This window comes from Agelaius phoeniceus, chromosome 2, assembly GCF_051311805.1.
Source record: "Agelaius phoeniceus isolate bAgePho1 chromosome 2, bAgePho1.hap1, whole genome shotgun sequence".
In the NCBI taxonomy this organism is placed as follows: domain Eukaryota; kingdom Metazoa; phylum Chordata; class Aves; order Passeriformes; family Icteridae; genus Agelaius; species Agelaius phoeniceus.
This window is the reverse complement of record NC_135266.1, coordinates 97,849,652-97,877,634: the sequence shown is the minus strand read 5'-3', so window position 1 is coordinate 97,877,634 and position 27,983 is coordinate 97,849,652. Positions and strand designations below refer to the sequence as shown.

The 27,983-nt window shown below is 38.0% G+C and overlaps 1 protein-coding gene across 3 annotated transcripts; it reads left to right on the top strand.

The window, feature by feature from the left end:
- Positions 1-27,931, top strand: TMPRSS7 (transmembrane serine protease 7). Of its 3 annotated transcripts, XM_077174353.1 has the most exons (18): positions 1-188; positions 912-1,042; positions 3,357-3,424; positions 4,467-4,660; positions 5,449-5,487; positions 9,144-9,372; positions 10,658-10,788; positions 11,990-12,102; positions 13,686-13,792; positions 18,413-18,549; positions 19,682-19,789; positions 20,391-20,587; positions 21,640-21,756; positions 22,198-22,234; positions 23,711-23,888; positions 24,064-24,332; positions 25,438-25,574; positions 27,694-27,931. In XM_077174353.1, the coding sequence occupies exons 1-18, from the start codon at positions 17-19 to the stop codon at positions 27,862-27,864; spliced, it is 2,535 nt and encodes an 844-aa protein (XP_077030468.1). In that variant the 5' UTR covers positions 1-16; the 3' UTR covers positions 27,865-27,931. The 3 variants fall into 3 exon arrangements, with proteins under 3 accessions (XP_077030468.1, XP_054483834.2, XP_077030469.1); XM_054627859.2 differs by lacking the exon at positions 22,198-22,234 and having other exon boundaries at positions 20,391-20,501; XM_077174354.1 differs by lacking the exons at positions 19,682-19,789; positions 20,391-20,587; positions 22,198-22,234.
- Positions 27,932-27,983: the final 52 nt, after the last annotated feature.

Below are 27,983 nucleotides of genomic sequence, written 5' to 3'. Positions count from 1 at the left end.
CACCATTTCAGTCCAAATGGTATCTGCAGAAGACAAGTTGGCAAAGAGGATTCTGGCAAGGAAAAAGCATGACAAATTGAAGAAAAAAGATAAGTTGCTATGGAATTTTCAAAACAAAATAATTCTCTTTGCTCTCATTCTATTCATTTTAGGAGTTGTAACATGGACATTACTGTGGCTCTTCATTGGTGAGTTGCTGAAAGTTCATGCAACTCTATATATCATTATCGCCAATAGTACTTTCAGATGACTTTAGGATCTCAGTTGTCCTGAAGGCTGTTTCTAAAGTAAACATGGAAATTTTAAAATGGGGTCTGAAAAACTTTTGTCTTTGCTAAGACTTAACAAGTAATAAGAAAAGCTGGCTTTAGGGAGCGTGACTTTATTTCAGGGGTATGAAAAACATTTTAATGTGCAAGCTGATTTGCACAGACCTGACAGGTTTTTATGAGCTTGATTCCTCAGAAATTTTGCCTTCCATTATGTTTCTTGGCCTTCTGATTCAGATAAGTACATTCTTTTTCAGAATGGATTTAAGGAAGTAAAAGGGGAGTAAATTAAATTTGTGTGTAATTAAGCATTAAAAGCTATGTTTTCCTCTTTAGGCCCCTGATACTAATACTGCCTAAGATACCTTAGAGATGCTTCAGAATCTGGATGTTGTTACTGCCTTCAGTTATGCTGGCTTGTTTGTATGGTGGTATCTTGTCTTGTGTGTAGGTAACAGGAGCTCATTAACCATAATTTGGTACACATCTAGAACAGTTTGGCTATAAAAGTGTAGTGTTCTTTGGGTAGTTGTTTCAAACTACAAAGTTGATTAGGCCAAATAGATTAATTTGGTTTAGAATTTAATAAAAAACCTTCATTGTTATTAAAAAAAGGCTAACTGTCTTCTTTGTTTCTTGCAGTTCAGGCAGAAAACAAAGATGCATTGTATTTTGTTGGACTGTTTCGTGTTACCAACATAGAGTTTCTTCCAGAATATAGGCAGAAAGAATCAAAGGAATTCCTCTCTATGGCACAGACTGTACAGCATGTGGTAAGATGCGCGGGCTGCTTGGTTAGCAAAAAAAGATCAGAGCTGTGGACAAGTGATGTTTAGATGCCTTTGAGGCTGCTGTGGTGTTCTTCTACCCCTTCCCTCTTGGAGGATTATGTGCAAGCGGTAGCTGTCTGGAGGTATGAAGGAACTGACTGCTTTCAGCTTGTTAATCGCAAACCTTTTTGAATGGATCTAGTTTTTACATTTGACTTAAAATTTTCCATACTTTCACCCATAAATTATGATCTGGGACTAAAATTCTACAAAAGTCCTTAAACTCAATTGCCACCTTTGAAACATCAAACAGACAAAATCTCAAAATTTTTTGCATTTACACTGGTATCTTCTGCCTTAAAACATCCATAATTGCCCTAGGGATCACAAACATATTTCAGACAGAAATTTACATTTCCTTCTAATACAAGGTATTCTAAAGACCATTATACTTCCCAAATACCTTGCATCAGTCAAAGCAAAAATAGAACTCTGGATCAATAGCTGCTCTCCAGTGGGAAGAAAGGGGTGAGGGGGAATCTTGGTTAAAATGGGAATTTGACTTTAAAGACATTTGGTGTAGGCAGCAAAAATACATTTTTGCCAGGAATGCTATCCACATAAGGATTCAAGTGACTGTATGAAAACTGCTAAACAAAACCAACAACAACAACAACAAAAAAAAAAGTTAGATGAAACCAAGAAATTTTTCAATAATTACTAAGTTTTTGTCACCTTATAATGTGAACTAATGTTCCTGTTTTCCAGCTCTTTCCAAGTCCTGCATATTAATCGTTGAAGTTCTTTCAGATAACCAGTGCAGGGCATCACCTTTCCCTGCTATCCATGGAGCAGCTCTAATGTCCTGTATTTCCTGTGTCTTGTTCTTGATCTGCCCATGTCATACATAGTGGAGAGAGGCAACAGGGAGAAGGTGTTGAGCTGCCAGTGTCACCACCTCCTACTTGAACATTACTTGGAATTTATTTTTTTTCTGTGAGCTTTGCCTGAACTCATCAATGGATTTTGAATTGCTGAAACTGACAAACTCAACTGTTGACTAAAATTGTTAGTAGGGAAGTGGGGGATTTGGGATTTTGTTTGTTCTCCTCAAAACCCTTTTGTTACTGGCTTCTGGTCCAGAGACCCCAAGTGGTGGTAGAAAAACCTCTCAAGATAGGTTCTTTCCATTTGATAGTAGCAGTAATACATAAAATCTCTTGTACCTTAATCTAGAGCAAAATTGAGCTCTACCCACCTTATTTAGGCCCTTACAATTATTGTTTAAACTTTCTGTTTCAAATGATGAAGGTTAGGGGTTAATATGGATGTGATTTTTAGTTTTTGCAATATTCTGTGTCATAGTCCTTTGCGCATTAGTTTTAATCATAAAGTAGCAGAGTGAGGTCCAAACAGCTTGAGGTACATGCCACCTTGTGGCTTTGAACAGGATGGGGAGAGGAAAGTTAATGTCACACCAGTATTATCACAGCCCAGCAACAGGGAGAATCAGGAGGTTGCTTTACCCAAAGACAGTCCTTTGGCAGGGAACAGGCAGAGATTTTGCTTCTCCATGTTTTACACTGTTATTGGAAAGAAATATATTAATACTATGATGTTGATGAAGAAAATAGACACAAAGGAATCAAAGTGCAAAAAATTCCATGGACACATTAAAAAAAAGATAATTCCTTAGCTAAGATTGGAATCAAGCACTGGGGTTCTCATCCAGGGAAGGTGTGGAGTCTCCATTCTTAAAGGTAAAACTGGAAATGGCCCTGAGCAATGTGGTATAGTCAACGCTGCTTTGAGCAGTGGGATTGTACTAGATGCTCTCCAGAGGCCCTTTCTTATCTCGGTCTTTCTATGATTCTGTGGGAAAAGCTGTGGTATGTGCTGTTCACTGCACATTAGTAACAACGCCAAAAAGCGTTGTGAGTGTGTGCACATTTTTTGAAGTTTGGCCTTAAGTTTTAGCAGCAGGATAGGGATGCTCTCTGTGTTTGGGATTTTCTGGATGAAGGATGTGCATTGTTGTCATAATTCATTTATATGGAAAGAGTATTATTATATATACCAACTGGCCATAGGGAGAAGATTTGTTGTTTCCTAGGAATACTGGATTTATTACAGATGCATTGAAGAGCTGGTCTGTTCATCTCCTCTTCTGCCTAGCTTGGCTGATGTATGTCTGGAAGTGTGTGCATGTTGCGTAATCTTGGTGGAAAATAGGTTGCTCCTAGAAAAGCCTAGGCATATAGCATCTCTAGGGGTAACTGGTTTTCAGAATGCTAAATCTTTATACTTTGTCTTTCAGATGAACTTGGTTTACACAACTTCTTCTTTCTCCAAATTTTACAAGCAGTCCACTGTCTCAGAAGTCAGGTAAAACTGTGGTTAAAGTAATTGCATTTCTGCTGGGCAGTAGATAAGGTACTAAACCCACAAAACAAGCTTATTTTTAATAGTTATAATTCAATGTCTTTGCTATGTACTTCAACTGATAGCAAAATAGGTTTATAACCTATACCAATTCACTTAACAAAAGTAAGGCCAAACTAAAGTCATATAAACAGTTCCTTGTCTGCCAGAAATACAATGCAAGATGAACAGAAACAATGTCAGTTAAGAGGTTTGGTAATCCTTTGGCTCATGTAGAAGTTTAACCACTTAAACATGCTGTTGGAGCACAACTCTGTGTTATTGATTAAATCACACATATTTTGTGAGTTATGTTACTGGAATAAAAGCATTTTCTACTTAAGACGAAGGAAATCTATGCAATAAAGTATTCTTACTCTAATATTCATGTTTGAGCTAATGTTAGAAGTTTAGTTAGTTTCAATCATCCAGAACCAAATACAGTTTTGGTTCAGAAACTGGACACTTTTGGGCTGTGTTTGATTTAATGGTCTTTCTCCCCACTAAGGAGGTAGAGATTAGTGTGATCATACATGGCCTCTAATGTGTTACCTAAATAGTCTAGGAATCATTTCCTACATACTGCAACACACAGTGCAGGGTGAAATACATACTACTGCAGAGCTCTGCATTTCTGGAGATGATAATTCTACTGTTTCTGTTCTACTATTTCTGTTTTGATCTTTAGGAAATAGTCTAGTTCTAATTCATGTGGAGACAATGTGATTTCCATAGAATCTCCACAGTTAGGAGCCCTCAGGAAATCAGCCTACTGAATATTGCCAAGTGGATGTGAAGAGCCAACTGGATGTGTTTTGGTGTTTTGAGATTTGTCTTGTTTGTTTGTTTCTTTAAGGGTAAAATATACATTCACTGGGTTAAAGTAATTATAAAATATGGAAATGAGCCATGCACTTCTGAGTTTATGCTTCAGAAGCTTGGGCTAAGAGTCTTGTCTTCAGAGGACTTCCAACAGGGTGGTGATAACCTGTGCTCTTTATTTCAGTAACAACAACAATGGAGGCCTTCTTATTCATTTCTGGATCGTATTTGTGGTACCACAGGCGAAGGGGCAAGTGCTGTGTGAGGATTGTGTGGCTGCCATTTTAAAGGATTCCATTCAGACAAGTATCATCAACCGGACTTCAGTGGGAAGTCTTCAGGGCCTTGCAGTCGACATGGATTCCATTGTCCTAAGTGGTTAGTACTAGAACATATCCTTGACGAAATACTTCATTAAGCAAATATTTTTACTTTGGAGTAGAAAATTCTATAAATAAACTAAAATCTTGATCCTACATCTCTAGCTTCTATCACTAAAATTGTAATAGAGGAAAAAAACTGTGAAGAAAAATAAAAATGAGATTTGAGGTCAAATCAAGGTACAAATTGTCCTTTTAAGCTGTGATTGCAAAACTTCCTGTATGGGGAGTCGTTATGTTCATAGTCAGGAGGTAAAATGGAGTCCTTTGTAGGCAGATTTGGGTTAGTCTGTGATTTTAAAACCATAAAAACACGAAGGGTTAAGGTGGACCCCTTCATTGAAAATGAGACTCTTATCAGTCCTTTATCAAAGATTCAAGAACAGATTATAATAAGTTGCTCATTTGCTAAATAACTTTTGTGCCATTCCTGTCCGGGGAACAAACTCACAACTTGTGATTCAAGCATATTTAATGTATTAAGCTACAAAATGTTTCATGACTTTCTATTCTAAGGGCATCAGCCAGAAAATGATGTCCAGGGTACCTCTGTCTCAGTCCTTCAACTGACTTTGATTGCTTAATTCCCATGCAGTATCTTCTTACCTCACCTCCAAAGCTGCTTGCAGAATTTTCAGAAATAAAGGGGGCTAGGGCAACCCCTCTCAATGAGAAAAGTGTTTTGTCCTGTGTGTTCAGTGTTAAGACTGAGGTGTGATTGAATTAAACCCTGAATTCTGGATTTCAGGCAAACAAGAGGACTCACACAACTCTTTTTCTATGCAGCAGGTCTTCGGTCAGATTATTGGTCAACAACAGGAACAGGTAATTCACCCTTTTGGCAGCTTCCTGTAGAGGAGAGGTGGAGAACAAAGCTTTTAGTTCATGACTTGGACTTAGATACTGTTCAGTGTTAATTTAAGAGGGCTAAATTCAGCCTTGGCATTTAAGTCCTGACTTACTAAAAGGATGACCAAGAATCTTGCATGTAACAAATATAGGAACTATCTACCTTTAATCTGCCTGGTAAATTTTTAGATGTACCTGGTGACATAGTAGGAAACTAACTAAATCAGGTGTTTGCTATTAATTGTGTTGACCAGCAGATTAACCTTTTCTTAACTGGACAGTAATGAATTTAATATGCTGAAAAAGAGCATGTGTTGTCCATACTTTTGTCCATTCTTTATTCACCTTAACTCCCTTTTCTCCAAGGTTAATGGTGAGTTATTCCTTTGAATGAATTCCCTAACAGTAATTACTTTAGGCAGTTGAGTTTTGCCACAGTTGTGGGAGACACACATTTTGTTTGTACACCTGCTTGGCTTCATTTTGTAAACCTCCCAGAAGGGTTCTTTTTCAGTGTGCAAAGCACTGAATAAGCAGGTCAAAAGTACAGTACATCTACCTTCAATAGTACATGGAGCAGGCATCTAGAAAAAAGGTGTTACTAGGCTGAGCAATAGTACTGCACCTCTGATGGGGACACCTGCTAAGACTCTGTTGTGCCAACAGTTATCAATCAGCTGGGGTGTGTTGGCCTCCCTTGCTACTTGACACAGACTGACTCTTCATCTTGAGAAATCTCAATTTTTTGGTTTTTCAAGGGCTTAAGGGCTTTATATCTTTCCATGTTTGTGTTTTTCTTTCCTGAAACATTTGGTTGCACTTCTACCTGTGATTTTTCACTTCTGTTACCTTGTAAAGGTTTTAGTTTGCTTTTTTTTTTTTTTTTTTTGGAATCCAACTACTTTTGCCATGCAGCCAAGTCAAGCTCTGCTAGTTCTGAGGTCCACAGGCAGACTTCAGGTCACAGAGCATGGTCCAATGTTTATATTGCTAACAGCCCATAATTTCTCAAAACTCAAGTCAAGTTTGCTATATCATTCATTTGTATAAGCCTCCCAATTTAAACTGCAAAGCATAACAATATTGGCTTCTATCACATCTCATTAATGTGCATTTTATTTCTCTAAAGAGTTTTACGTATTGGTGTTTATTTGCATAGCAATTTCATTTCCCATTTCCCTGTTCCAGGGTGGAGAAGTTAGCACAGTTGGAACGTGGTTCCAATTTATTCCAGAATGCAGCCCCTAAAAGAGAAGAAATTAAGAAGAACGCAACACAAATATTGTTGCTAAGGCTTTGTAGGACTTACATGGTGTCTTTTACACAAAGGGAGAAGGATGACCTGCCATATTCTAGACATCTTTCAGAGACTTTGTATAGGTACCCACAGGTTTCAGATGGTATCTGTGGGAAGTGTGGAGTGGGTATATAATGACGTTTGGGGACAAACAGCATGGATGGCCACAGCACATGAGAATCTTATACTGGTGCAATTTTATTTGCTGGGGTTCTTTGGCTGTGTCTGGTTAGGACTATAGAATATGATGCGGAGGTAAAAGTGAACATGCAGCAGCACAAAATGAATGAGCATTGGCAGGCTATATTTTGAGAGGAATGGGTATGAACTTTGGGTATGGAGATGAACCCAGTGTTTGGTTCAGGTACAGAATGGAGTGCAGATTTATTGAAGAGTGGTGCTGGAGAAGGGACTTGTGGACATCCAGCTGATGTGAGGTTCTTGCATTGCCATAATATCTGATTGTGCTGGGTTTCCTTGGGTAAAGACTTTATCCAGCTTTGGTTTCAACCCAGCATGCTTCAACTACTTGTAGTTCTAGAGTCAGGTCTGTATTTGACTGTGCCCCATAGCAGCAGCGACCTTATCCCATTATTAATTACTTAGTAGAAATAATGGTAGTTACATATAATTTTAGAGATTATGATCAAAGTTGGTTCTGCTAAGGGTGACTAGATAAGCACAAATAACTATTATAAAAATAATGTTGTTGTGAAGAGATAAGAACAAGGAAGAAGGAAGAAGAATTACTTAAACAAAGCTTTTAACTGTAATTCATTTAAATGGAATGTGACCCTTACAGATTGTTCATAAACATTCATAGCTTTAGTTTCATGTTACATTCAATCGTAGTTTCAAGATTGTAATTTAAAAGTGGAAGTTGGACAAAGCCTGCCACTTCCTGTCTTGATTAGCTACTGGTTAAAAGGTCAACATTTAATTTGAGTCAACAATTGGTAGTAAACTTTCACAGTGCTCTTAATTGGTGTTCCATGATGGTAACTATTTGAGAGACTTATGTTTGTAATAGGCAGAAATTAGAGCAAATACTCACTTTTGATCTTATTCTCCCTAATTTGCATTTTTCTTCCTTCTCACCTTTTTAAAGAGCTATGTTAAGAGTTTTAGACATGACCAAACAAAAATTCCTTAAGCATTTTGCTGACTGCTAACTGCAATATTGAATTGAAATAAGGACCTCAATATATTTTATTTGGAAATTGCAGTTGTTCCCGCTTAATTGGAAAATTGGATGCAAGTAGGGTAATATTTTTATTATCCTTGTCTAAATTATGACAAATTTTTACCCTTTTTAAAATAAATGTTGTGTAGGGTAAGTTGCATAATTTTTATTTCCATTGTTTCCATTTGTTTCCAGTGTTTCCATTTCTAATGGTGATTTCTAGCACAGCAAAAATTTTCAAGACTGGGCAGAACAAAGTCCTGGTCTGAATTCATTTTGATCCTGCTTTGAGCAGAATGTTGAGCAAGAAAACTCCTAGCATCCCTTCCAAACTAAAGGACTTGGTGAATCTGAATTTGTTACTAGCACTTCTAGCTCATGTCATGATAAAACATTGAGAACCCTGACATTTGATCAATAAAAAATCTGGGGGCATACAGACATGCAACTGTATTTTTCCTTTGATTTTGTTTTATGTATTTTAAATATCCTAATGTCCGCAGGGGCAAGCAGTACATTTATGCTTTGAAAGTAGATGAGTATGTCCCAGTGAAGAATTAAGTAATTTATCCTTTAGAGACTCTGCAGAACTTTAACTGCAAATTGTACAAAATGGCACTGCTTTAGTGAAAATACCCTGCAAGAAAATACCCTGGCAACAGCACTGTTGGCCATGCTCTGTACTTGTTATAAATAGACTGTTCTTGGACCACAAAATTTTATCTAAGATGAAAGCAGTGAATGACACAAACAGCCAGAAAGGGAGGCTTCACAAGGTCAAAGGGGAATGGTTTTAACCTGAAAAAGGATAAGTTTGGGTTTAGGGTAAGAAAAAATTCTTTATTGTAAGGGTGGTTGCCCAGAACAGCTGTAGATGCCCTTTGGACGTGTCTGAGGCTGGGTTGGATGGGGGTTTGGACAACCTGGTGGAGTGGAAGGTATCCCTGTCATGACAGAGAATTTGGAACTAGATCATCTCTTACAACCCAAACCACTCTATAATTCTATTATTACTTTGTTTTCCAAGTTAGATATGCCTTCATAATTTGCTTTAGTTTAACACAAGTTTTAGGGTTTTTTGTTTTAATGCCATGTGGATTTAGGAGTTTTGGAGTGATTGTGTCCAGTGTTGAAAATGTGACATTTTCACAGGAACAAATTGCATGTATGATCTCTATGCTGACCAACTACATGAGCACTTTCCTCTGGATACTCAAGCTACCTCAGAGGGAACAATCTGCTATTTTAAGCTTATTGCCTCTGTGGGCCACCTTGTCCGCCTTTCCATAGTATCCCTTCAGATTGAAGCAGATAACTGCATCACTGATTCGCTCACCATTTATGATTCTCTGATGCCAATCAAAGATAAGATACTCTATCGGTGAGTATAAATTTCTATTAAGAATTAATTGACAACTTTTGGGTTTTTTTCTGAAGACCTATCATCTTCATTTTTTGGTTAGTTTGGTTTTGTTAAAACTGTTCTGATCTTCATGTATTACTCACACAACACCTGACAAATTAAAATTTCTTGGATAAGTTATCTTGCTAATAAAAGGGAAAATTTTCTTCAATTTTTTTCTCTTTTTTTTTTCAACTGGAGTGCATCTTCACCTAGCTACAGAACTATGAAAAATTTGTGCACTACTGGGCAAAAATTTCTGTTTCTTATCAGGAAAGAGATGCTGACTGAAAGAGAATGTCAAAATTTCCTCCCTTAAGCAAGCTACTCTGTATTAAGATTAGTGCTTTTCAGATAAAGACTCAAGTTCTGAAACTAAGTCTTGTGATTTTCACTAACTGGCACTCACTAGTTCAGTGCTTTTTTAATCTGCTCTATTTGTTTAGAGGGCTATGAAAATCTTGACTTGAAGCTGTGATGGGTTGAGGGATGTGGACTATCACTTTTTTTCTTGGTCTTCTCTCTCTTTATTGATCCATTATGCTCGTTTAGGAACTTTTTCTTTTAAATCCCTGATAATTAATTCCATAGGACTCTGTAAGTCAAAAGGAAACAGCACCACCTCCATGAAGAAGGCAAATGCTCAGCATTTTCACTTCTGAAACCTTTTCTCTGCTATTTCAGTCTGTGGATAAGCCTCAAAACTGGAGCATTGACTTTTCAGTCCTTTTTGAGAGCTGTCCTGTATTTCCAATTGACTTGAATGGTGTTCACTCACATGTTAGTATCTGTAGAGGACTGAAGATGTCTGCTAGGTAATGCATATGGAAAGTATTTTTTTTTTTTTTTTTAATGAGAGTACTTGATTTGCTTAGGTTCTTAATTTCTGACTTGAAGAATAACTTTCTTGTCTTTCCCACTCCCCAATAAGAAGATAACACTGTTGGTCTAATAAAATAAGATTTTTCTTCAAGCTTTTTGTTAATTTTTTCTTCATTCATTTTTACTGGAAGTGAAGGCTGGAAGTCATCATCTCATAGAGTGAAACATTCCATATTAATTTTCATGCCATTTCCTTCATTTTTGTAAGAAGAATTTCCATTATTGAGTTTTAAACTGCCCTTGTAACAGGTGCATTTTTGTTCAAGAGCATGGAGATTTGACTGGACTTTGAAGGAGGTAAGATCTGAACCAGTGGAAAATTTATGCATAGAGTGAGAATAATGTGTTAATTATGTATTTGCTCTTCTTTCTTCTCCCTCAGAGCCTGTGAACCAGCTGATTCATTGGTGTCACTTGTGTCCACAAATAATCTCATGCTGGTAATATTTAAGGCAGCACAAGTAAAGGAGCAAAAGGAATTCCATGGCTATTTTGAGGTCATTACACAAGAAAGTAGGTTTGTTCTGTGTTTGGAAGTGTGTTTATTATATTGTTTCTTCTTCTGAAGTGTCTGTCATGTTTCTGACTATGGCAAAATGATTCCTGTATCTGAGTTTCTCCTTTTTACAAGTGCCTGTCTCCCTTTCACCTTCTTTGCATTACTCCTATTGAGTAATGTAATCCGATCAGACTGGTTGTGAAGTATGAATACAAGAGGCTGAAAGCAGCCCTGAATTCAGTTGGCGAGGACTGCAGTGTGCCAGTAGATGGGGCTATTATTTCAGGTGTAGCAGTGGTCGCCCTTCTGCCTTGGGACTCGGGGATCATGTTAAAAGCGAAAGGATGACAGCACTAAAAACTGCTTCCAGAAAACAAAACTTCAGTTGTTTTGTCTGAATTTGCTATCAGCCCCTGCCTCCTCAGGAACACAAAAGAGTCTGTAACGTTTGTGCATCAAGCTCATGTCTTTATTGCTTTAATCTTTAAGAAATTATGAGATCATAATCACAAATAGTGCAAGGAATATCATGCTAGTGGCCCAAGAAAAATCTCACACAACTCAGTGCAAGGAAATTCAAGCTGCTAAAAAAGATGCTGCATACTTTTAATGTTGAGTAATTAAGCATTAAAATATCATCATAAAAACATGTGATAAATTCTCCATAATAATTAACTTCAAGATCTATTCTGCATGGGCTGTGGGTTGGTTGGCTTTTCTTTAAGTTCAAGTTGAAGTTTTCTTTGTTTCTCTGCGTGTGCAAGTTTGTCTTTAATGAATTCCATAAATCCATTGAGCTGTCATCCAAGAAAGTTTGGTTTCCAGGAAGCTGATTAGTTTAGTATATTGTCTACTTCACTTCTAGTTAGCTGCTTTCTAAGACTAGAGGTCCCTGTGTAGTACTGCAGTGTGGATGTATTGGCATTCTTGTTTGCAAAACTGTCTTCAGTGAAGTAACATAGATTTACAGTGTGTTCTTCTGGTCCTGCAGAGACTAGCACTCATCCCTGGATATTTACAGCCTCTGTCTTCTGTGTGCACTACTGGGAAGGGTCCCTTTTTACAACTTGAATCCAGCTAAACATAATTCCTGACCTGCCCAGCTTTGCAGTGACAGACTTCTGATAAATTTGGATGCTTTAGCCCACTGAATAGCTTTACTGAAAGTATATTAAGGTTTGCCAAATTTTGCCTCTTTTAATTTTTTTTCCCTAGGGTGTGGGAAAGCAATAGTGACAAAAGAGGAAACTGGCTATGAAGGGAGAATCACAAGTCCATATTACCCAAGCTATTATCCTCCAAAATGCCTGTGTGCATGGAACTTCCAGGTAGCGTTATTCTTTCTCTCTTAGGCACTGCTGTGTGTTTTGGCCACATACAGCTTAAGTAAAGCAGAAGTTATTGAATTGGCAGTAACTTACATCCTCACAGATGCAGTAGTTTAAAGAAATGGTATTGCTGAATAGCTGGCTGTGCTCGGGTGTTTTGTATCAGTTTTTTCTCTTTCTGTGCACTTGTTTTTAAGGAAGAGAATATAGTATCTAAGCTGTCCTATTACAAAGGTGAAGAGTTAAGAGTTTTGATATTAAGCCTGCAGAATTACTTCATGGCAGGCAATGTAAGACTTGAATGTTTTTAACTCCTCTCTTCCCACCCCCAGAAATCTGAATGAAAGGTATGTACAAAAAGCCTAACCTAGTTATTACTGCCACTTCTCTGGTATCTTTTCATATGCCTAATATATTTAATTTGTCTTCAGAATGGTCTGTCCTATCAGCACAATCCTGTGCTGTTTGTTTAATTTGGTATCCTTTTTCTGCATCATTTCATGTACTCTCCTGAAAGCAAATTGCTGAGAGTTGATGTTGTTTTAAAGTACTTCTGTTTTCTCTGACATGAGTGTTTCCTTATCAGTGCTGCTGAAATAAGGTCTCTGACAGGCTTTGCTCTTCAGTGTTTTCCTCTCTATGGAATGTAGCAATGGATATGATAAGATCCACTTTTTACCCATCTTTCTGCTTATGGTACTCATGACTTGTTAATCTAGTGACTGACTACAATGAATAACAGCAATATAAATGAAGTCCAGCTAGCCTACAGCCTCTTCCTCTTCTAAAATGATGAAGTGATTTTTGGGGGGCTAAATTTACAGTCTTCAGTTCACCCTGGACTTCTGATAGAAAGGTTTATTGCTCAAACCAGTTTCATTTTCAGTGTTGTATTTTTTTGCAATATTGAAAATTTGCTCATTTCCCCAGTTATATTTTCTGTAAGAGAGAGGGAGAAAAATTTTCATTTCTGGTTTTTTGCCCTGAATCAGTTCTTGTTTTTAAATGAACACTTCTTTGCTGTGCAAAAAAGGTTCTGTTCCTTTTTATGAAAGCAATTTCCAGTTAAGTATGAACACTTGTGATTTTGCTGGGTTTAGAAATGTTCTGTAAAATATGAAAGAATGCATGGCTGCGCAGGTGCTAGCAGAAGACTATAATAATGTGGTAGAAGTAACTCCTAGCATTACAAATGTGACACAAGTATTCCAGGCAGTATCTTAACTCTAAAAATCCTCTGGGGCTCTGTGTCCCTACACAAGTACATTTGGATGTGTTTGAGTGCTTTGATCTTGATACAAAAGCTGCTTTCTATGGCCAGTGGCTCTCTAAAGATGAGAAGACTATTGGCTAGAGGGGGAGAAAGCCTGCAGCTGTGGTGGGCCTGTGTCAACCCTAGACTCAGGACTGAATAGCTGGCAAGTGTGTAAAGCGCTGGCTGTTGAGGTGGTGAAGCCAGCACAGCTCCCAGAGTGTGGCAATGCCAAGCTCTGTAATTCCTGAAATACTTTATACACTTTTATGGTCTATGCCCACAAAAGGAAAAGGAAGACTGCTTACACTATCTTTCTTGCTCACAACAGACTCCACAGAAGAGCCTTGGTATAGCTCTGAAGTTCCATAACTATACCATTAGTGAGAAGAATATTAAAGGCTGTGAGCGAGGATGGTGGAAAATTAATGAACACATGTAAGTACTCTGCATGGATTATTAATGTAATGGTACCAAATAAACCATCACATTACTACTGCAGCTCACTCAAAAAGCTTCCACAAGGACAGAAGTAATTCACTGGGGTGTCCTACCATTCTTTCATTTTAGCTGATGATGTAACAATCCTTATAAAATATGTGTGTGTATATATATATATACATATACATATATACATATATACATATATATATATACACACACACACACACATATATATATAAAAATATATATTCTACTGAAAAGTACCAGAAAGATGAAGACAAGAGTCTGTGGTACTCTGGAGAGAGAGAAATGGAAAGAGTTGGAAGAAGATTGGTGTCCTGTGAACTCTAAAATAAATCTGTGTATAAATCTGTGTTTTCTGGGGCCACTAAACAAGGTCCGGTTAAAGCCCCTTTAAGTGTAATTTAATTCTATGATTGCTCAAGAGGACAATGAATCTAATTAACTTTTTGGTGAAAGCCATTGCAATGAGATGATTTGGAATAGAACTATAACTGCTTCCTCATTCATGTCACTGACTCTTGAAAGAGAAACTGCACGAAGTAGCTTTCAAGGAACCACTGTTTTTGAAGTATTTTTTATTAAAATATTGCTGCTGGTTTTTAATTAAGATGCCACTGCTTTCCCAGCATATTGTCCATCCATGCTTTTCTCAGTTTCAAAGTCAGTATCTTTAGAATACAGGATGATGAGGCAAGGCTAGATTTAAAACATCCTTTTTTTTTTCCTAAACTTCATTCAAATGGGAACCTCAGTAAGATTAGTCTTGAAACTTAAGTTTCTGAACTCACTACTGGAACTAAGTGAATTAGGCCCTTAAGAGTACAATGAAAGAATAACATACAGAAGAAAAAGCTTCATCTGTTCTTGAACAGCATGTTGTATTTATAGAGCGAAAATTCAATTTGAATCTCCGACAACTGTACCTTGATGGTAATTGGTTGCTGGACTAGATGAGTACATAAAAACACCAGTCAAACACACCACACGTAGTCTGTTTGTGTGATTTTTGGGGGTCTTTTTACGAAATAAATTGAAAGATTTCTGATATTTGGGATGGTTGAGATAAAAAACAAAGGCAAAATCTGGAGAAAAATATTATAATAGGATCATACTGAGGAATTCTCTGACAGAGAATCCTGAAAGAATATGAGCAGCTTTTTGACAAACCTGCCAATTATGCGTTCCACAGAATCAAATGTCCATGGTATGATTCTTAGAAGTTCACTCAGGGTTACTTTTGAAGTACTGCACAAGAACACATGTTCCTGCTTTCTGCTGCAAGTTGCTGGCTATAGTTATAGATCAAGACGAGCTTTCCTTTGAACAACTGTTTTTCATTCAAAATAAGGCTTTTGAGCTTTTGATTTTTCTGTCCTATATTAACTTTTGAAGGGGAAAAAATATGACTTCAAGCATGAAACGTGGTGATGTGGTGTTTTTTTTGTTTGTTTTTGTTTTCCAAATTTTAATTGTTAATGAAATGGGGTGGGGGGGGCAGGCAGGGGACCCCCATTTTTCAGCCTCTTGCAGTTGCAGCCTACGGGATGTTTATTCTGCTATCTTAGATAAAAATGGTTAAGAACCTTTGGGATACTGATATTAGTAAACACTGTGAACAAGCAGGTGGTGCAGATAAGGTTCCATCAGACCTCTAGGGACAGCTTTCTCTAACCAGAGACACTCAACACGACCATGCAGTTCTTCCTTGTCTTTCTTCCAGTGGACATACTGCCTTGTCAAAGAAGTTACAGCTGGTGAACTTCTTACTTAAAATTCTCAGAGGCAGGAATACCCAGGAGTGTCTTATGAGGAGACTACCAGAGCTTTATGTGAACACAAAGGTGCTTTATTTGTCTTAAAACTGTTAGTGCAATATCCCCTTGTTTCTGCTACAGCATGCATGAATTTGCTCATCCCCTGAAAAATTATCCTACTCGCTTCTCCAACATATGGGCAGGATCCCCTTAATCAGTTTCTCTCTGGAGCAATGGCACAGAGTTACAGATGGTGCTTTGCAACTTCTATTTGCCCTGGACTTGGATATATGACCAGTAAAACACCAGCAAAAGGCTCCTGAGGGCCTGTATCTTTCTTTTACCAATGCCATGAGCATATGGCCTTTCTCAATGTACAAAGGAGATGTACCTGTTTCAGCTTTTCCAGAGATGGGCAGTAATTTCTTCTGCTTTTGGTGAGATGAATTTGTTTTATTTGTCTGAGAAGGGCTCAATGCAGACTTTACCTTTGTTTGTTTGTTTGTGGCTTTTTGTTTGTTTGGTGTTTTTTATATTGCTAGGGTTTGTTGGAAGGAAGACTGTGTCAGTCATTGGCAGAAGAAGAAATGTAGAAAATGTCTGTGAGCTACTTGAAGGGAATCAGACTGGTAAACAGCATTTTGCTGTGAACTTTGACAGGCTGTTTTAGGTTGGGAGCATTGGTGACAAACACTAAAATTGGTGACAATTAGACTTCCTGTTATAGGAAGTCTGCACTCAACACTGATTGATTTGGCGGGTGGGTGTACTGGTTTGAAGGCAAACCAGCAGGAGGAATTAGCTTCACATGAATATTTTGCAAGAGCTTCCAGGTCAGAGATACAATTTAATAGGAAAATTGCAATAAAGGCAACACTGAAGAGGTACAGAAACACTGGCCTAAACAGAGGAAGTCAGAATACAACCTGACACCCTGTTGGTCAGGGTGGGAGAAGCAGTCCAACTAAATGGTGGCTGCAGTGCCCTTGGAGGATGGATACAGCCTTGTCAAAGCAGTGATCCTGTGAAAAGGTCTCCTCTTTCTCTGGAGATCCAGCGGTGGCTGTCAAGAGTCCTCTGGGTATCAAGTGGTGGTATTGTGGTGTCCCAAGCCCCAAATTATATACAGGCAGGACTGTTTGGTATATCCCCCAGGGCAGGGAATTCCACAATGGGATAATGTAATTCTGTGAGTCATTCTGGGGAGTCCTTGACTTAGCAGAGTTGGCCCCCTCAGAGTGGTGACTGCCTCCCCAGAGGGAGTTATCAGGGTTCTCTCATTTTAACAGCTCACATAGATGGTAGTAGAAATATGTACTTTTGGTTACACCTTACATTGTAACCCAAGACTGTAGTTAGTGAGTTTTTTTGAGGTTTGGGGTTTTTTGGGTTTTTTTTTTTTTTGTTTTTGTTTTGTTGGTTGGTTGGTTTGGGGGGTTTTTTGTGGTTTTTGTTGTTGTTTGGTGGTGTTGGTTTTTTTTTGGTTTGCTTTTGGTGGGTTTGGTTTCGGATTCGGTTTTGGGTTTTTTGGGGTTTTTTGGGGGGTTTTGAGGGTTTGTTTGCTTGCTTCTTTGTTTGGGCCTTCTTTTACAATTAGTTTTCCTATAGTAAGAAGTTGTAAAATTAACTCAGACTTTTGTATCTGCTTCCAGGATGTCAAAGAGAAGTCTTATTTTTAAAATTGTTTTCTTCCTTTATTTTTCACATTGCTGGAACAGATACCCCTAGATATGTTGACAAGATGTTTGATTTTAGTACAGTGAAATAGGGCGTACATGAAAACATATGAATGTGTCCATTCCTTTTGGCAGACCTCACTGGGATGCTCAGGACACTGAGGCGACATCTGTTGACATGGAAATCACTGAACGATTTTTCTCCATTCAGTGACATGAAGAGTAGTCCTGGTGCAATGTTTTATGTGGAAAAATACACAAGGGGAATATTTACTTCTGGCTAATAGTCCACTGCTCCATTTAACAATACAACAATCCATTTTTTTCTTTTGTTCTTTCTGTGCATTTTGTTGTCAGTGAGTGACCTTGTACTGCTGTCAAACAAGTGTGTGTGCCAAGTCTGCTAAAAATCAATACAGCCACTTGTGCTCTTAAATCTACTTAAGATTCATATGTACTTTTATTTTGGCAGGAATATTAAAGCCAGATGTTTTTCTTTTAAGTGTTGCATTTTTGAGACATTTTAGTTGAGCAGAGGAGGGAGTCTTTATTTCCACTTCTGGAACAACCTGTACTGTTGATGTTCACTGATATACTACCTCTAAAACAGTCTCCATTTTTAAAATAATGATTCAACAACCTTTCCCTTGTCAAAGAGGCTTTGTTTGGTTGTGGGTTTTTTTTTGCTTTGGGGTTTGTTTTTTCTTCTTTGCTTTTTTTAATCTAGTTTTTTTGTGGCCCACCTCCAATCCCCTGGTAGAGAATGGCATATTTGATGAAAGGAACATTAGAAATTCATTTAAAATGGATGGATTAAATATTTGCTGGCATCAGAAAGTACTTAGGTTTCTCTGAATCAAGTGGCACCTAGGCAGAAGTCCAAGGAACCTCTTTGCCAAAACAGCAATTAAAAGTATATGTGCACCCAAGGCATTCTTTTTAGGACTATTTATTTGAAGGTGGGACATTGAGAAGTAAATTTCTATAATGTTAATGGTGGATGAAGGCTGGGTAACTACTGAGAAATAGTTTTGGTTATGGTTCTTAATTAATGTATGGGAGCTGACTGTATTTCTGAATTTCAGTGGTGTTGACATTTAAATTGTATATAAGGCAGTTTTCCGTGAAGGCTGCTCTAGAACTCGCCTGGACACTTTCAGGTACTGTGGTTACTATGTTGATCACCAAACAGTGTTCCACGTTACAAGTTCTGCTGTCAGCGTGGAGTTGCAATGCAGTTCCAAGGTCTCTGAGAAGCCCCTGCTGGTGGAATATGGCAGCTATAACATCGACCAGCGTAAGATGGACTTTATCTCTTTCAACCCCTCTTTGCATTTCAGATCTGTGAAGTAGCATTTTTTGGGTCCAGTAGGATCTAATTAAGTTTATGCAGGAAATTACCTGTTGGGCTTCAGTTAATTTTCTTTTCTAATCTCTCTAAGTCAGATGACTAGCAAACAAAGGACCTTTCTAGGCTGTGCATCTAAGGTTTGCGGGCATGTGCAGCATGCTCTGCTTTCCTGTATGCACACTGTTCTCTTCTGCACAGTTCTCAAAGCTTCCTGCATGACTATAACCATGGTGAAGTCAGTTGAAGTCTGTTCCTGTTTGTTTTAATCCCCAACAGTTTGTTTGCAATGTTTCTATTGCTATAAGGATTATAGGTAATGAAAAGAGTACCAAATAACCATCTGCTTATTTCAGTGTTTCCATGTATTTATATACAGTGCGTGCAAATCTGAAATCTGAGCTGAAAAAAACAGCTCAAAAAATTAATAAACTCTGAGACCTTGAGTTTTTCCAGTCTGTAAAATACAACCTGTTTACTGGTACTTTTTCACCTGTGTTACTCTTATATATTCTTTTTAAGGTGGTAGAAAAGCAGTGTTTACTAGACATAGTTATTGTCGCATTAGAGGAACTCTATTCAATATGTATATGTAGAGTATGTAAAAAGAGGAGAAATTTGATATTTTAGTTTATAAGGCAGAATTATGTAGTTCATACACCTCCTCAACACAGGTTATTTACCAAAGTTGCAAAGTACTACAAATTTTAGTTATTGGAAGTGAGATGTCCTTTAAAACAAAGATGGCCTTCTAAGTAGTCTTGTGTTGCACCATAAAACACTGGCTTATTTGTTCCAGAACTAGAGAGCCTGTGGTACCATATTCCAGGAACAGCTGAACTGGAACTTTAGAGATATTTTTTTCCTCTTCTTTAAATCCCAGTTTTCAACATTTGAATTCAATTTAAGTGCTGGCAATATATACAGACTATTAAATTTAAATCAATTTTATTGTTCCTTGGAGCAGCTTAGTGACTGTAAATTGAAACAAGATGGCAATATTTGTGAAAAAGAAATCTTGAGGTTTGGTTGCTTGGTTTTTTTGTTGTTTTGTTTTTTTTTTTCCCCTTTTAACCTCCAGCATGTCCACCTGGACATTTCAAGTGTTCTACTGGCTTATGCATCCAGCAGATGCAGCGCTGTGATGGCATAAACAACTGCTTCGATGAAAGTGATGAACTCTCTTGTGGTTTGTATTCACTTATTAGAGATCTTGACTGGAAAACAGTGAATGTATTCTCTAATCTTAGAAGGCAGCTGAAACAAGGTGAAATTTTTTAATGAGAATAACAAAATATGTTTTCATCTTCCTTTGTACATCTGGGTACAGACTATCTGTCAGTCTCTTGAATGCTTAATTCATAGTTAATTGGCAAGGGACAAAACCAAGAATAAAGACGATATGCAGTGGAGAGCACGAGGAAGAAATTTAGATGTGCAGTAATAGCTGTAGTAGGATGTATTTTCATATGTGATAAAAGCTGGCAATTATTAATGAAGTTCTGTGCCATTTTGATGTGAGGTTTTTTCGTGGGGGAACAACAAAGAGGGGTTCACAGAGTAGATGAGAGTGACACTAAGCATCACCACCTGGGGTACTCACTGAACTCCTTTGTGCTCTATTTTGTCCATGCATAATGTGGCACTGATGCCCATCCTTGTATTGGAATGTATTGCCTTGTATTGCCCATCCTTGAAGGAATGAATGTTGTATCCAGACATAGTCAGAAGGGGATGTGTTAGCACTTACAGGAATGCTTCTGTACCTGATTTGGCTTATATTTTTAAAGTTGTCCCTGAGTGGAACTGTAACTCCAGCTTTGCAATACAGGACAACTTGCTTGCCTGCAATGGAGTAAGTGATTGTGAGAACGGAAAAGATGAGCAGAACTGCACCCACAGTAAGGCTGTTCTCCTGAATAACTTTTCTCCTCTCTTTTGTCATCTGTCCATTCCTGACTTGAATTCTGGATGCTGCATTCAAAAGGTTAAGAGGCACTGTCAAATCTCACTTGGGCTATATAATTCTGTTTAATTCTTCTGATACACTTAGAAACAAGCTGTTACAGATTTTAAACTATTTCTTTTTAATAAGCCCATGAACATCTGTTTCTGCAAAATACTGGCAGAAGAATTAAGTACTTCAGGTGCATGATGGGAATCTAGGGATTTAAAAGGGAAGCTGAGATTTTATCTCTTTACTGCATAATCTGTGCAAATTAATTCCTAGATCCATTTTACCATCTGTAAAATAACTATTAAAATGATAGTTTCTCTGTCATATTTTTCAGGGTTAGAAGGTTAGCAGAAGCTGTAAATTTGGCATTAGACAAATAAAAATTTTGAATCAGAACTTTCTTGAACTTTTTAGAGTAAATGGATGCTGTGACCTATGGAAGGGTCTTATGAAAGGGAGCACAACTGCAAAGTTCTGCAAGTAACTTTATAAAAGAAAACTTTTTTACTCCTCCCACAAGACAACCTGTTTAAATGATTACAGGATACTTCTGTGCATTGACAAGAAAAATGGATTGGGTTTGAGTGCATTTATTGCAAGTCACAGGGAAACAGGAAAATGATGAGGTTTGGTCGTTGCTGTTTTACTGGATACAGTAGTTAATAAGGCTAGTTAATGATACTAGTTTAAAAGGCTGCTTTCACTGCGGTCCTTCATTTCACATTTAATACTGAAATACAAAGGAGAGCTCCTTTCAAGAGTACTGGATGTTTTCTCTTGCTATCCTTACACTCTAAATCTAATTTTCACTATTATATCTGTATGTGTTAGTGCTGTGGGAAAGGATGGGAAGAAAACTTTGCTTGGACTTGGCCAAGTAAATGCACACCCAAGTACAGATGCAGTTCTATTTGAATAGCTTATTCTCTTTAGAGGTTAAGCCATCCCCACCAAAGTGCTTTTTTTGTCATATTACTTCCTACCTACTAATATATGCACATCTTCTATCTGTGCAGACATGTCTTCGTGTATTAAGCTGAGCCAATGATTGTTTTGGGTTTTTTTCCTCACAACTATTTCAGGTATTCCCTGCACCAACCACACATTCAAGTGCAGGAATAACATTTGCATTAGGAAACAATATGCAAGGTGTGATGGTACTGTGGACTGTGTTGATGGAAGTGATGAAAGCAGCTGCAGTAAGTTCCTTTCAAATATTCATCTTTTTGAACTTTGAACTTTTTACACAATAAAGACCTTTATTTCTTCCTGTTTTGGAGTGGGTACAAGTCAGGCTGCAGGTACTAAATTTTTATTGCATTCTCTCTGCGATGGTTGGGTAATGATCAGCTATCAGTTTACCACAGATCTAGTTTCAGAACTTGCTAGGTTCTTGTGGGAGGGTGGGCTTAATGTTATGGGGAGCCTTAAAAAGCTGTACTGCTTATTGCAGCTGTGCTGAGGATTAGGGCATCAGGGTTAATTACAGAATGAACTTGGTTAGTTGGGGAGGCAGCGACTTTTGTTGTCTGCAGCAATGCCAGGCATTTCATTGAAGTTGAACTGTATTTGGACTTCCAGAGTGATACGGCTGCAATGGGAAAAAAACCACAAACTTTTTATTTCTCTGATTCTTCCAGATGGTGAAGACCCCAATACTTCATAGCATCAAGTCAGGTTCTACTCTTAAATCTTCCTAAAGTAATCTCTGTGCAACCTTTTAAGTTTGTTTTGATGTAAAGCAAACAGATGATTGTCACTGCAATAGCAATAAAAGTGGGGTTAGGATTAGTTGCTTAAACTGAATGGTCTCAAGTATATTACATAAGATGGATGTGTTGGAACAAGTCCAAAGGAGGTTTGTGAAGATATCTGTGGGCTGGAGCACCTCTCCTATGAAGACAGCTTGAGACAGCTGGGGTTGTTTAGCCTAGAGAAGAGACAGCTTTAGGAAGAAGGCTCCTTGTACCTTCCAGTACCTAAAAGAGCCTACAGGAGAGCTGGAGAGGGACTTTTCACAAGGGCGTGTAATGATAGAACAAGAAGGAATGGCTTTATAATAAAAATGGGTAGATTTAGATATAAGGAAGAAATTTTCCACTGTGAGGGTGGTGAGGCCCTGGCAGAGGTTGCCCAGAGAAGCTATTGATGCCTCCTCTCCGAAATTGTTCAAGGCCAGGCTGGATAGAACCCTGAGTAATCTGGTTTAGTGGGAAGGTGTCCCTGCCCATGGGAGGGGGAGTTGCAACTAGATGATCTTTAAACTCCCTTTCCAAACCAAACCATTTTAGGATTTTGCCTGACCCTCAGCTGTCTCTGGCTTGCTGCCTGTATGACAAATCTGTCAGCACTTGCCTTGGATCCAGTAGGATGTCTTAAGAGACTAGCCACATGCCTATTTTTATTTGGAAACATTAAAGCTACATTTGACTTTCTGGATGTGTTCAGGAAAGGATCCAGAAATATTAACACCTGTGTGTGGGAGCGTGGGACTAAAACCCCTGAGCAGATGTGCAAGCACTAGGGATGGAGAGAGTCTCTACAGAAGGGTCTTTCTTCCTTGCTTTTCTAATTAAGAGTTCAGATTTTTGTGCTAAGACATGACTTCTTCACCTGTTAGTATTATACATTGTCAATCAGTCATTTCCATACAAAATAATGATTGTACCACCTTGTTTGTCAAATAAATATCCAGTCTCCACATACATTTTTCTTGTATCATTCCCACTGTTTTGGCAAGAAGTGTTTTGATGATGTTGGATTTCTTTCTGGTTGGTCTCTTTTCAGGTCAGGGTTGGCAGTATCAAAAAGAGATGAGGGTTTGCCTATTTGTATATATTCACTGTGATGCTTATTAAATCAATGGATCCCTTGACATTTTTGACACAAGAAATATTTCGGGCTAATTTCTGTAGCAGAGATGGAAAAGGGACTCGGTAAAATTTCCAGACTGGTGCCTTTTTATGGAGTCATCTCTGATTTCCATGATAGAATAGAATAGCCAAAGAGAGAAGTTTTATTATTATAAAAGGGGAATGACATAGATTACAAAATATTTCAAAGTGTAATATTCTTTCATGCCATGTGTGGGAAGCCCCCTCATTAAAGGAAAGTACTGGAAATGGGGATTATAACCTGAAATATCTCTTGCAGGTTGTGGCAGTAGCAAGATCAGCAACCTCATCCCTCGGATTGTGGGTGGCTCAAACACTGAGGAAGGTGAATGGCCCTGGCAGGTCAGCCTTCATTTTGTGGGAGCTGCTTACTGTGGAGCATCAGTGATATCAAAAGAATGGCTTGTGTCTGCAGCCCACTGCTTTCAAGGGGGCAAGTAAGCAATCTTCCCTCTATATTGGTCCCAAACATGGCCAGAATCCACAAGTGCCTTTAGGTTCCGGAGTTTGAACTGCATGGAGGTGCTGTGTTCTGTTTTTCCCAGCCCTGCTGAGAGTGACTGTTTTGAGGTATTTTTTTAAGACAAAACATCTTTGTTTGCTCCCACCCAGGCTGGCTGACCCCAGAGCATGGCGTGCCCATCTGGGCATGCAGATGCAAGGCCGTGCCAAGTTTGTGTCTGCAGTGCGGCGGATTGTAGTGCACGAGTACTACAACAGCAGGAACTACGACTACGACATCGCACTGCTGCAGCTGAGCACACCCTGGCCGGACACCATGGGCCACCTCATCCACCCCATCTGCCTACCTCCCTATTCCCACAAAGCCCGCAGCGGGGACAAGTGCTGGATAACAGGTTGGGGCCAAAAGCAGGAAGCAGGTGAATTTTATTCCTTCCATTGATATGATTTTGTTACAGGAGCCTTCACAGGTGGGGCAGTATGCATGTACCTTCGTACACTCAGGAAACTTGGCTGCTGGTCCCACGCATCTGAATGTCATCCATATTGTGTTGTTAGTGTAGGGAGCTACACTTACACCAAAATATCACAGGGTTGTCTTTCCCTTCTTTTCCCCTCAGAGGTGTGGGACACATGGTGTGGTTTCTCTTTGGGCTGCTGGTTAATCATATGTAAAATTAAGAAGCTGGTTATTTGAAAGATAATGTAATGTCTCAAAAAAAAAAAAAAAAGGAGGGTGTATTTTTTCCTTTTCCCCTCTATTCCCTTTGTCAGCTTCTATAATACAAGTGCCAAATCAATCTTTTATAATTTCAAAGTATACTTTATTACATACTAGCTCTATCAAATCCTAAAATAAAGTTTCGTTATGTAAACCAGTGCTTGCATATCTGAGTATGTGGGTGAGGGCTTTTTGGCTATAACTAGATTTTGAAAGGATCACCTGGTGATGAGATTGGGCCTGCTGTATGGAAAGGAGGGGAAACTTTAGTTCAATTCTGTTATTATTAAGTTATATACCTTACAAAAAAGAGGTGTTTCACCAAATCTTTCAGATAGAAAGAAGCAAATGTGGAAATTGATTCTTTATGCTGTGAGAATTTGCATTCTGAAACTGACTCATAATCTTAATCTTGAATTTGGCTCCTTCATATATGCTGCCCTCACGGCAAATCTATCATGTGATGGTGTAAATATCTTTGTAAAATTCAGTTTCCTTTTTGAAATAAAGAGAGCAAACGAAGAAGTCTTGAGATATTTTGGAGAAAAAAACCAAAAAACAAAAACAAAGAAAAAACATTTTGGCCAATCCTAGTGATTATGTCATTGTATTTTGTGTGTCTGAAGGACCCAGATCACATTAACCAACTGACTGATAGTTTGAAGAGGCTTTCTGCTCCGTTGCAGTTAGTTGTTTGGAATCTGGAATAAATCAATGGTCAAAAGTATCTATGGATATTTTCTAAAGACTTCTTGTTTTATATTTCAATAGATGAGTAAAATGCTGTTGAATTTGTTTTCCAGATGATGAAGGTTCAGCAGTTCTTCAGAAAGCAGAGATAGAAATTATTGACCAGACATTATGTCATTCCACATACGGGATTATCACAGCTAGGATGTTTTGTGCTGGGCTATCATCTGGGAAAAGAGACGGATGTAAAGTATGTACCTCAGTGAACTCTGCAAAGAACTTATCTGGTCTTTCATTGCTGCATGAGGAGGTGTAAAGTTGACTGGCAGACCACTCTGTGGTCAATATGTTTCAGTTCTGAAAAAGAGCAATATAAGTATTGCCTGTCAGCAAATCTCTTCTGTGGGTGATTTCAGAGTTCTGCTGCTTTATGTGCATGAGTAACATCGCTAAATTTCAGTTGCAGGCCAAGAGCCAATCAAACTGTATGTCCCAATAACAAGTTGAAATCAGGCAATTTTCAGCATAATAGGCTCTCAGCTGAAAAAAAAAACAAACTGAGAAAGTAGCTTGTGTCTTTTCAGAATCCCTCACCTCCAACTTGGAACTACAAGACTGTATGATGAGATGCAGACAATTAGGCATAAATTTGCAAATGTAAGATATTTCTGATCTGGAAAAACTGAAAGATGATAAATGTAAAGTACTGAATTTACTTCTAGTGAAAAGTAGTAAAACCCCATAGATATGCTGTATATATCTATAAGACACTTAATATTACAGATCTTATATGCCATATTGTATTATAGTATACTTATATAAACCATACATATTTACTGCTAAAATAGTAGTACATTTACTGCTGAAATAATAATAAGACAATTTTTTTATGATGGAGATCTGGAATCTTCAAGATGTTCTAACTTTCACTGATCTACATAAAAATGAGTGAGCCTACAATGGCTGAGGGAGTATAATGCTCCAGCTGTTTTTTAGAGGTTAGTGAGGCCATTGATATTAAGTATTGTTTTCAGTAACTGGAGAATTTGTTTATTTATGGCCACTCAAGATATAGCCAGGGAAAGACATCATTTTGGCTACATTTTTGTAGAGGTAAATGATTTGTGTCTGTGTCTGGCAGTTGTTAGAGCTAATCAAATTGTGGTATTCCTGTTTTGTGAAAAGTGCTGGTGTTCTACTTTTGTCCTAGGAATGAAGGAGAGAACTCACAAATTTTACTCTCTAAATGTGAAATCTTATTTGTCATGGAAGGAAAAAAAGTCATCTAAATTCTTGACCTTTTTTGAGGCAATTCAATCTAATCCTACTCTGAGGAGTGAGTAGCACCTTAGCACCTTGGAAGAGGTCCCTTCCAACCTGCATATCCCAACAACCTATAGAGTGAAAGCAAAATAGTTTTCTAGCTCTAACAAAATATTCGTCTAGCAAGAAGGCACTTCTCTTGCAAAACATCTGAATTTTGCCAAATGCACCTTTTGCTTTTAGAAGTTGTTTCTTGCACCCAATATTTTGGTAAAGTTTACTTTGCCACTGGGTGTCTTTCAGACATGGTCTGTGTATGGCAGAGCCTTACAGGGAAGTATCAGCTTGGTCCAAGAAATTTTCCCCACATGGTGGCAAATGGTTTTATACCTGATGGTCCACCAATGTATTTCTAAAAGAACATGCTGTAAAGGAAGAGTCCTAGTTGCTTTGTCCTGTATTACAGCATGATGAGATCCTGTAAAAAATTTTGAAGTCTAGAACAGACTTAATTTTAACTTTTTAATTACAAAGACATTATGGGCCCCTAAACATTATATGCTGACTGGTATCTACCAGAGGACAATCCTTAGGCTCTTTTTCCTTCTTTAAAAAAAATCAAGAAAAAACCCAACAAAAAACAATTTAGGGATTCCATCTGTTTCCATTTACCTTTAATTTGAACTAAGTCATACAATTATTAAATACTTAATTGTATTTATCTTATTTAAAAATATTTTTAAAGTGTACTATTTTTGAGTTTTAGTGTGTAACCTATGAATGTGCATACATGTTACGTAGCAGATTTGGGGTTTATGGTTAAGTATAAGGTTAGGGGGAAAAAGTGAATTTCAAATGTAGTCCATGCAAAGTAATATCTTTATTAGTGTCTTTAAAGAGTGAGAATTACCTTCTCTCTTGTGAAAGAGCAAACTTTGGTAAAACTGCGCAATGCCATCTACTTGAAAAAAACCCCTATCAATTGTTTGAACTATCTGAATTTGAAAATATAATCACTGGAATTATGCAAAATATCTCCTGTGGATTTTTCCCCAGTTTTCATAATTCATGTTGTAAACACATATAACTCGATACATTATTTTTAGGGTGATTCTGGTGGACCACTGTCATGTCAAAGCAATGGAGATGGAAAATGGTTTTTGACTGGCATTGTGAGCTGGGGTTATGGATGTGGAAGACCAAATTTTCCAGGTGTCTACACAAGAGTGTCAAATTTTGCACCATGGATACACAAATATGTACCTTCAGTCTTGTAACTTGAAAACTGTTTCCTTGGAATAAAACATGTCCTGAATATCTTCATTAAAACCATATTTGGAGGAACTGTTCACGGCTGGAATTTCTTTGCATGTCTCTTGCTGATTCTGGCTCACAT